General features: G+C 38.6%; 1 protein-coding gene across 4 annotated transcripts; it reads left to right on the forward strand.

Annotated features, from left to right (window-relative positions):
- The first annotated feature begins 1,997 nt into the window (after nt 1–1,997).
- GPR65 (G protein-coupled receptor 65) lies at nt 1,998–10,484 on the forward strand. Of its 4 annotated transcripts, none has more exons than XM_042047178.1 (3): nt 2,000–2,100; nt 3,802–3,897; nt 6,757–10,484. In XM_042047178.1, the coding sequence occupies exon 3, from the start codon at nt 6,877–6,879 to the stop codon at nt 7,912–7,914; it is 1,038 nt and encodes a 345-aa protein (XP_041903112.1). In that variant the 5' UTR covers nt 2,000–2,100; nt 3,802–3,897; nt 6,757–6,876; the 3' UTR covers nt 7,915–10,484. The 4 variants fall into 4 exon arrangements, with proteins under 4 accessions (XP_041903113.1, XP_041903112.1, XP_041903114.1 ...); XM_042047180.1 differs by having other exon boundaries at nt 2,009–2,100; nt 3,832–3,897; XM_042047179.1 differs by lacking the exon at nt 3,802–3,897 and having other exon boundaries at nt 1,998–2,100.
- Nucleotides 10,485–10,693: the final 209 nt, after the last annotated feature.

Consider the following 10,693-nt stretch of genomic DNA (forward strand, 5'->3'; position numbering starts at 1 on the left):
TTCATTTTTATAGTTTCATTGATTAATGCATCAATTTATTCCATGTAAAAGGCTTCAGCTGTGAAATTCAGTCTCTTATTCACTGATAAGATCCTAAAATTGTCAGTTTTCAAAACCCATATTTGCAATCCTGTGATGTGCTGAGTGCCCACCCTTTTCAGTTGGTACAGAAAAACATTCTCACAATCTGTTTTGGTGGAAGGAAAAGGATATTTTACTGTGACTCTGTGAACTTTTATTCTGCAATAAGAATCTTGACCTTGTGTTGAACCTTTTTTTCTTTACACTTTTATTCATGACCCCTTTGTATGCCCGAATTTAGCCAATAAACTTACTAAGGACTTACTCTGCTTCTTTTCTAGAGAAGATTGTTTTCCACTGTTAATACTTTTCTATTTGAGGTCTTTTTTTTTAAATTTTTTTATTGATAGTTGATTAATCACAGCGAACACTAAGAACACCTGTTCCAAGACGACTGATCTGAGATACTGTGTATGTCCAGATCTCAAAAAACCTGTGGAAAATTGTGCTGCTTACATGAGAAATTAAATAGTTGCATGTGGGCACAGTTAAGAATTTATTTTTACATATAGCTTTTCTTCGAGAATGCATGAGAGGCATTGTCTCCTCTCTTGCTTCCGTTGATCTTTAGTCCTTGTATTGTCACAGCAAAGAACTGTAAAAATGTTTCAATAATGTTTCTCTGTTTCTAATAATGATAACCGTTTTTTCTTCAGCAAATTGTAGGAATGCTCAACAAAATAGCAGCAGAACCAGCAAACGTGACACTGTTCTTATTTGGTATTCTTGTTAGGAATAGGCATGTGGAAAGTGATGAAACAAGTCCTTGTCTAATGAATTTTGTCTCAATAAAAATGAGAGTGTGACTGAAATTTATTTTAGAGATTTGTGTAAGCAAGTGGTCTTCCATTTACCAAACTGGAAGGGGCTCTTATAACAGTTTGAGAATGGCCACAAGTAGTTGATAATTTAGGCTTCATGTAACAGTCAGATCAGTAAAAAACTGTGGATGAAAAAGTCATGCTCTGACTGAAAAAAAAGGAACCAAATCTGTGCATCCAGTGGTTAAATATTACAGAGCTGCCTGGTATTCTCAAGAAAGTCAGTATGACCCTATTTTAGAACATTTGAATTTTTTTTGTTTCATTTCTCCTCAGCATCTGAATCGTCAAAATGGACAGTTTTGGTGTTACGCAACAAATGGGCGTTTCAAGTGAAATTGTACCCACTTTCTTAAAGCAGAATTATATTGTTTCAAACAATTTAGGAGAAAATACACGCAATAAATTATTTTGATCACGGGGGGAGAGGAGAACTGTGCTCACCTGTCTAATTGAAAGAATTGTCTGTTAAAAGAATCACTCCTATGAAAACAACATCCAACCTCAGATTCAGTTTATATAAAAATACATTAATATGTAACCTGTCACAGTGCATAACATACTGTTATCCTTTGTTAACTAGAACTATTCACAAACTTCTCATAAATTCTGAAAATACTTAATTGTTTTTCTACAAACTACTAAAGTCGTGATACATTTTTGTGCTCTTCTTAGGTGGATTCTTTTTGATTCTGTGATAAACTTGTAGGGAAAAGCAAGTGAGGTCCTTCAGTCAACAAAAAACATACATGTTTTGAACTTATACAGTTAAACACAAATAAAACAGCATTTTATTTCTCTGGGTGGTTTCTCTGCAGAATGTAATGTCTCCTAGATAAGGGGTGTAAATATACTACGCTCATATAATTAGGCAATATTTTAAATTAAACTTCTATAAAGTCTCTAAAAGTATTCCTATACCTACCGAGGTTGCTTCCATCCTTTGTTCATTATCTTTGTAATTATATTATCTTTTTTCTCATAGACAAGCTTAGATAAACAAGGAATTGGGGAAAGAAGAAAAAAAAAATGGGAAGCAAAACCAAGAGATGTGTGAACTGCTGCCTGTTTATCTAAGAGCAGCTTCCTGTTTCTGTATCTGATCAAGTAGAAGCAGACACTTTTCTTAGAAGCAGACACGGGTTACACTGCAAATGGCATAACAGGAACCGCTGCATGGGGACACGTGGCTGCCAAGGTAAGTGCTCAGGATCCAAGGAGCCAGGGACACAGCTACATTCTGGGACAGGTTTCAACCTAGCTGTCCCTAATGGGATGCTGACATCAGACAATAGAAAGAAGGGACACAAAAGGGGCTGGAAAAGATTGCTTTGGGAGAAGGATTATTTCAGTCCCAGCACAACCAAAACGTGAGACTAAGGCAAAAGACATCAAAAGATCGAATTAGGAAAGACATACCTCGGATTGGCAAAGAAAGCTTGATTCATTGTTTGCTCTAATGGCATTGCCACAATCAAAATACTGTTGATTATGAAAGGGGGGAAGATGGAGAAGAACTGTATTTGGGGGTGAATTTTCAACATTCTGAGCTGTCCCATCACTGCAAAAAGTGCCTCAGGCCTCCCCAAAGGTTCCAGTAACTCTTCTATTAGTGTTCTTCAGTATTTTCCGACACTAACAAGATACCCAGTGCTATTTATATGAATATGCAGAATGCTTAAAACTTAGCAGAAAAATAAGCTCTGGTAAAAGTAGCTTCTTGGAATGCCAGGTATCATGTATATGAAAATGTTTTGTACATCTTTCTGTATGCATAGAGGAAAACATGATGCACATAATGATATAGCAAAGTAATACTTGCCTGCATGGCCTACATCCTAAAAAACATGTTGGAGTTTTTTTTGTATTTGCTCATATTAACTCAATGTTTATGCTCAATGAAGCAGTCCAAGTTAAAAAGGCTGAGCTCTTTTAGACCTGTTTGAGTCTCTACTCATGGAGACCTGTGGGTAAACTTTAATGTTGCATGAGGAAAAATGCTGTTAATTTTAAGCAAAAAAGGCCATGTTTCTGAAAGGTGTATTTCAACTCTCCTAAACTGTGAAGTTTTTCAGAATTAAGTTTTGAGATCTGCTCATTAGATAAAAAGAATTGGCTATGGAATGTCCCTTGTACTCGAAGGAATCATCTTGGCAATGGAACTTATTTTGAGAACACAAAGCAATCTACTTTGTTGAAATTCCTTGAAGACAAAAAGGAAAACCATCTGTCTTTCCATCTTACGATTGATATACAGTACCACCAGTACAGCAGCTACTGCACTAGCTCACACAGCATTGTTCCTTTCTCCCCTTACAAAGTTGTTTACAGATAAGAGTATGGAATATCCTTTTTTATTTATGCTTATGAAAGTTTTAACTTTACACTTTGTGAATTTCAAAATGTCATAGATGGAAAGACCACATGAAGCTCTCTTTGAACCTGAAGAAGATGCTGTAGAAATGCATTGATACAAATAAAGTATATAATGACTACTTTTCCCTAGAAACTCTCACAAGGTTCTTTTACAGGTTTGTTTGCATAAACTACTTGAAGCATAACATTTGCTAGTTCATTTGTCTAAATTTTATGTCTTACTGACTCTTCAGAATTCTTGTACAGTGGGTTTTCTGTAGCAAAATGACAGAGGCAGGAACTATGATAATAATTGAATAATGTGTCTAAAAGAAAAAATTAATGTTAATAATTTTAATTTTTTTATTTGAAACATCTGATACCAAAACAATTCTATAAAATAAATCACAAGTATATGGAATTAGTCACAGTAGGTTTGGACCATGAAAGTCAAACCATTAGACTGTATCATTAAACTGAAATTCCTTGATAGTTAAAAAAAAAATAACAATCATTGGGGAAAATGATCAAATATTGTTTTTAGGATAGCTGTAAGGCAATACCATCCTCCTAGGCAAAACCAGCAAGTGTGCTCAGTATTGGAGAGAAAACCTGGGAATGCTTCAGATCATGCACTCAGGTAAGAAAAATCATCCTGCATTACAAAGTCCTAATTATCAGAAAACTCAGCAAGAAGGTGTGATATGGACTACCTGCTCTGAATTAAGGCCCTGCGCAATCTGAGTGAAATGTGTTGTAAGCAGGGCAAAGTAGTGCTTTCTGCTTTTATATTTCTGTGCAAGAAACTGCAGCACGCATTGTGGTAAGCTTCCTTTGCTGGCTCTTTGACACACTTTAGTATAGGTCATCAATACGTGCCAGAAAGACACACTTCTCATTATTACCATCACTGAAAGCATGTCCTCATGTAAGTACCATCCATGTGTCATCAAAGTTTGGACATGGGTTACCTGGGGAGTGCTACACAGCCTCCAGGGCTGTGTTCATAGGAACTAATGAACATACTGGTTGAGAAGAAATGGGGTACAGTGACCTGTGAATATGAAGGGCAGAACAAATGTTCTGAGGTGACAAATTTCATGTGGTCTCAGCTCACGTCTTTGAATTTCATGTTTAGTGTCCCAGCTTGCCATTAGCCAATTATACCTTCAGATATTAGTTCCTTAAGGCAGATGGCAGAAGGGCAAAGTCTTGCCCCAAAGGACGTGGTTTATTCAGACAACAGCAATATAAGGACAAGTGTTTTACCTTATGATCAGTGAGATCAACACCGCAAAACTCTTAGAAACAATGAGCTAAAATGAGAAAGCTGAAGAAAAACAGGTGTCATGAGGAAATTGACATGTTGGTCTGTGAGTGGATACAAAAGAAGCTGTTGTGAGTAACACGGGAGAAGCTGGGAGCTTATAAGGATGGTGAGTCTGTAATACAAGTTAACAAACAAAAGAGAAAGTGTTTATGGGGGAGGGAGAAGGAATTCCAGTTTCTCCGTCATGAGACTAGCAAACACTGCCTCATACACTTGCTGCATTTAATACATGCTTCTGAAAGGGCATATTTCGCTTGTAGACAGGAAGAGACCTGTCATAAAGAGATGCTAAAGTGTGATTAGGAGAAGAGGTAGGTATTTTATCTTTGATTCATCTGGTCTGTCTGCACACATTTGATTTCTTTTTGGTGAGAAGTGGGTCACAAAACCCTGGGATCTAATTTCTAGAGCTAGATATTTATTTTGTGATACTTATCTATACTGGTAAGCTTACCATGCCCTATTTACTGTGTGGTTTTACGAAACCAAGCTGAAATGCAGACATCTTATGTTTGTGTTAAATATAGACGCTGCATTTTTTTAAAATTAGTCATCATGTTGGTGAAGTTCCTCAATGGACCAAACCACCAAGTCCTCAAGAATTTTCCATTACTTTCAAGCTTGTGAATGAGTTTAGCTCTAGCTGATAAGGTAGGAAACTTGATCAAATAAAGCAGTGGCAGGTAAAATTGAATATTTGCTTTCTGGCTAGTTTTGTCATTGTTCCCTTTTTTTATGAATAATCATGAAAGGGGCATTTTTATGGACAAGAGATCCATATAATAACCTCTCAACACAGGCAATAATCCTGTTTGGGTTTTCTGATAAACCCAGAAACACATCAAACCCATAAAAGGCTAAATTTTTCTTACCACATGGAAAAGTTTCTGCACAGGAGTTGTATTCCATTGAAGTTCTTTCCCATGTGGGGACAGTTATAGAGGTGCTATCATGCAGCCTACGCGTTCTTCAGCCTCTTTACCTGCTCTGCTGGCAGTCCAGGCTCAAAGCACAGACAAGTTATCACAGAAGTCTTTCAAGCAGTTAGTATATTTGGCAGTATAACTGGACTGCAACCAGTATTTTCCATTCTCGTATTTCCTGAATGTAACAATTGGGTCTTTAGAGAAGGGAGCTGCTGAGTGTCAGAGCGGTGATACAGTCAGTGAGTACCATCTGTCTCACAACTACAGTTGTACACCCTTTCTTACTGGAAGGTCAGCTCTTCCATGTGCTTCTAAGGCTCACGCATGCAACTCCTCCAGTCTCACTGCTTAAGTCAGGGCTGCCATTTTACTGATATTTTCATGTTGAAGCTGTTGATAACCACAGTCCTGGAAGTGACTAAGAAAAGTTTAATTGCTAATGACTTTATAAGCTCATGCATCGCAGCCACAATTTTTAGAGGGAAGAAGTGTAAATGAAAAATTGTACTCAGAGTCTCCACCTCATACATTCAAAGGGACACCCAGCAGATTGTCATGTGCGTGCAGGAACCCAATAGACTGCCAGGTTTCACATGAGGGTTTCCGGTACATGCAGTAAGTGTTGCTGGGACAGCTCGGTTGATGGCAAGTTCTTGTGGGATCACATACAAAGGAGGAGAGAAGAAGCAGGGATATGTGAGGATGCAAAGAAGCCAAGAGTGATTTGCAGTAGTGAAACATACCAGACACAGATTTTCCTCTTCTGAGGAGATCCCAACATCCAGCAGTACCTGAATCCCTGTATTTCTATCCTTGTCTCTCCATTGCCTTAGAGGGGAGGAGGTTATTTGTGATAAGAAATCTACCATATTCATATTCCCAAAACCATGCTAACCAGAATAATATAAAGTGCACATCTATTATTTTATTTGTGGTCCACTTTCTGATCTCCTTTAACTTCCCACAAGAGAGACCCAGGATTGCAGGACACCCCCTCCCCCCCCCAGAATAAGTGTCTTAACTATTCTATTCATCCTGCTTCTGCTGTAAAGCTTCCATCTAACTGGCCTTGACCACGTTAGATTTTGGGTTCCTCTTCCTATGCATTCCTAACTCCAGGAGTGTTTACATCCTCTGATGTCCTACAGTTTCTTTCTTCTAAAAAAAAAAAAAGACACACACCAAGAATCCCATACAAACAAACAGAAATGTTATAGCTGACATTTTTCCTTTTTGGTAACAGAAGGCTGGAATCTTGTCAACCACGTCCTGAAGAACTAACAGATGACAACCCATCAGACTACACAGGGGATTTTATTGCACCCAGGCTGGAATTATCTCAAGGATACTACTGGGGGGGACAATGAACAACAACACTGAGTGCCATGATGATCACACCCTGGATAAATATTTGTTTCCCTTTGTGTACAGCATTGTGATGATGATCAGTATTCCCATTAACTGCATATCCCTCTATGCATCTTGCATTCAGGTGAGGAAAAAGAATGAGTTAGCAGTCTACATCTTTAGCCTGTCCCTGGCTGACCTTTTGTACTCTTTGATCCTGCCTCTGTGGATTGATTATGCCTGGCATGGAGATGACTGGAGGCTCTCTGCCTTGCTTTGTCAGATTTTTGCCTTCCTTATGTATATGAATTTCTACACCAGCACCGCATTCCTTGCTTGCATCTCTATTGACAGGTACCTGGCATTAGTTCACCCCTTGAAGTTCCAGTACGTGCGCACAAGAAGATTTTCATTGATTGTCAGCATAATTGTTTGGCTTCTGGAAAGCATCTTTAATTCAGTCATATTGGTGAAAAAAGAAGTATTCAATGATCCTTGCAATTTCACTAATCATACGTTATGCTATGATAATTACCCCCTGGAAAGGTGGCAGGCAAACATAAATTTATTCCGGATATGCTCAGGGTATTTGGTCCCTTTGATAATCATCATATTTTGCTACCACAGAATTTACCAAGTAGTGAGGTATAACCAAGCCACAGTAGATGAAGAAAAGAAAAAAGTGAGGAAACTTATTTTGAACATCACAGTTAGTTTCATTGTTTGCTTCACTCCTTATCATGTTGTATTGCTTATTCGCAGCATCAAAGAACCTTCCATGTCTGACCCACACCTTTTGTTGTTGATGTATAAGGTTTACAGAATCACACAGGCCTTAACAAGTTTGAATTGCATTGCGGATCCCATTCTGTACTGCTTTGTGAGTGAAACTGCACGAACAGAGATAGTGAATTTGCTCAGGTATTGCTTCTGCCTGCGAAAACGTGAGGAAGACCAAGTGAAAGAACATGCTCTATGTAGTTCTGCTACAAAAAGCACTGCACTGATCACCTACAGAACTTCCAGTGTAACACAGACTGTCAAAAATTCCTGAATGAGCACATGCAAAGGAAAATTGGATAACCTAAAAGAAAAAGAAAGAAAAATTCTTCTCCAGTCTGTACCTAGGAAATGCCCCAAAAGTCAGACATACCAATCTAAGTGAAACCAGTAGCTGGAGCCATATAGGGTCAATGTAATCAATGGAGCATCAACACATATCTTTCAATCAGGTATGGTATATAAATCAATGACAACAACGAAACACATAGTCAAGAAGGATGGCTGTGACATGCTGACGGAATTACTGAGGATCCCCCACAGAACTGTCTCCTGTTGCAGCTTGCTAGCCAGCCTGCTGCAATATACTTAGCTGGAAGAAGGCTGAAGTCCTCTTTGTCCTGATTGGCAAAGGAGCAGACAGAGGGAGTGTGGTAAATTTCTCTATAATTTTGTGGTGTAATTTATGCTGCTATGATGGTTCCTGTGTTTCATTAAAGGCTCAAATTCTTCTTCAGCATACACCTGAGATCAGCCACTTCTTAAAATTGTTTACTTTTTGTGTACAGGTACTTACCTGCCCTTAAGCTTTTGTTTTCTTTGAAAAATGTATGTTCTAATGTATAACTGCATGTCATGCATTTTCATTACAGTACCAGTAGTGGGTTTCAGACAGTTGAAGATTCATTACTTCAAGTGCCTATAGAGAAGAAAATTCCAGCCACCAGTGTTTTAACTTGGATGAAACTTTTCATTATACATGCAGGGGTGGAAGAGAGGGATAGAAAGGTGAGGTTTCACATCTCCACAGCATAAAGGGCCAGCCTTTAGAGTTGCTTATATGACTGAAATCTGGAGTGTGGTTCCATTTTCAGACTCAACAGAGCAAGGTTTGCATCCATTTACTTAACTGCACATGGAGGCCTCATCTAGAGGTTCCAGGGCTCTCAATCTGCCAGTTTTAAAAAATTAAACAACAAGCCAGGCAGAAATACTGACAAACCAGGTGTTTGAACATGAATGCACCAAAAAACAGTAAGAATAGAAGCAAAAGTACCCACATTTTGAGAGTTGATGTTAGCACAGATCAGAAGTGCAGCTGTTAATCCAGGGACCTGTTCATATGCAGGCCCCAGAAACAGCTGCCTGGCTCCCTAGTTCCCTGTCCCACCCAGACACCTGGCCCTCTGAAAAGAGTTAAAACATGGAAAGTCTCTTTTTTCTCCTCTCACAACCTTTTTTACTTTTGCTCAATTCCCAAGAAAAATATTTGGTTATGGTGGTTTTTTAATTGCATGGGGAAAGAATTTTTCTTTCCATAAAAAAAAAAAAAAAAAAAATAAAAAAATAAAAAAAAAAATCTCCCTCCAGCAAATTTGTGTTGTGGAAAGATTTTGACAAGCACTTTTCAGCACCTTTTTAGGTCTGACATTATGTATGGAGGATGTGCATAAAGTGGTCACAAGTAATAAGATTTCTTATGAGAATATCCCTCTGTGTGTAAATTAAAAATTTCTCCATTGCAAAGAACGTTTTAACTGTTTTCATGAGTTGCTGTGTGTGTCTGTACTTTCTGTTAATTTCACTTTCTGAAATGGGAACTTGCCAGGCTGTGGAAGCTGGGCTTGTTCAGCCTCGAGAAGAGAAGACTTTGGGGGACCTAATGGCAGCTTTGCAATCCTGCAAAGAGAGTATTGAGAAGATGGAGCCAAGCTGTTCACAAGAGCTCATAGCAGGAGTGGTGTGGTTTAAGCCTGGCTGGAAATTAAGCACCATGCAGCCACTTGCTCAACCTCCTTCTGTCCCTGCACAGACAGGTGAAATGGAGAGGAGAATCAAAGTAAAACTTGTAGGTTGAAATAAGAACAGGTTTATAATCAAAAATAAATTTAAAATGTAGTAATAATGGTAAATTATAATAATAATGATAATGATAATAATAAGGGAAAAAACCACGTGACGCACAACACACTTGCTCACCACCCACTGACCAATGCCCACTTCCTAAACCCACATCAGCCACCCTTCTGGGTAACTTCCCCCAGATTATATACTGGGCATGACATTCTATTGTGTGGAATATCACATTGGCCAGTTCAGGTCACCTGTCCCAGATATGTCCCCTCCCGTTTCTTTTGCAAACATCCTCACTGGCAGAGCATGAGACAAGAAAAAAGTCCTTTACTTAGGATAAACATGCCTTAACAAAACCAAAACACATCAGTGTGTTATCAACACCATTCTCACTCTGAATTCAAAACACAGCAACATAACAGCTACTGAAAGGAAATTAACTCTACCTGAGCTGAAACTGGGACAAGGAGGGACAAGAAATCATGTGTATAACTTGAAGCAAGAAGGGTCAGGGCTGACTTATGGAAGGTTCTGAGCTATGAAGAACTGACAAGCAGCGGAGCAGGTTGCACCAAGATGTTCTGTGTGCTCCATCCTCAGCGGTTTTTAAAACCCAACTCAACAAAGCTTGAGCAACATCTGGCCTTGTAGCTGACCATCCCTTTAGCAGAAGGTTGGACTTGAGATTTCCTGAGGTCCCTTCAAACCCCAATTGTCCTGTGATCCTCTGGGTAGTCACTATTCTGGCTGTTGCCATCCTCTCTAGAAAATTACATTCCCTTCTCTTTTTTGTTTTCATTTACTGGATTTTGTTTTGATGTGGCTTTGTGTTTCTGATTTTTTTTTCTGTAGTTCCTTCTTATATATTATGAAGGAAGAATTATGCAAGCAGCAGTGCAAGTTACTTCACCATGAATTTTTTCCAGTGCTGACCTATGCATTTTGCAATAGAATGTGAAATTTCACAGCAGCATTGAAAT

This window comes from Corvus kubaryi, unplaced genomic scaffold (assembly GCF_017639235.1).
Source record: "Corvus kubaryi isolate FWS band 111438036 unplaced genomic scaffold, C.kubaryi_AGA036_p1.0 66, whole genome shotgun sequence".
Classification (NCBI taxonomy): Eukaryota; Metazoa; Chordata; class Aves; order Passeriformes; family Corvidae; genus Corvus; species Corvus kubaryi.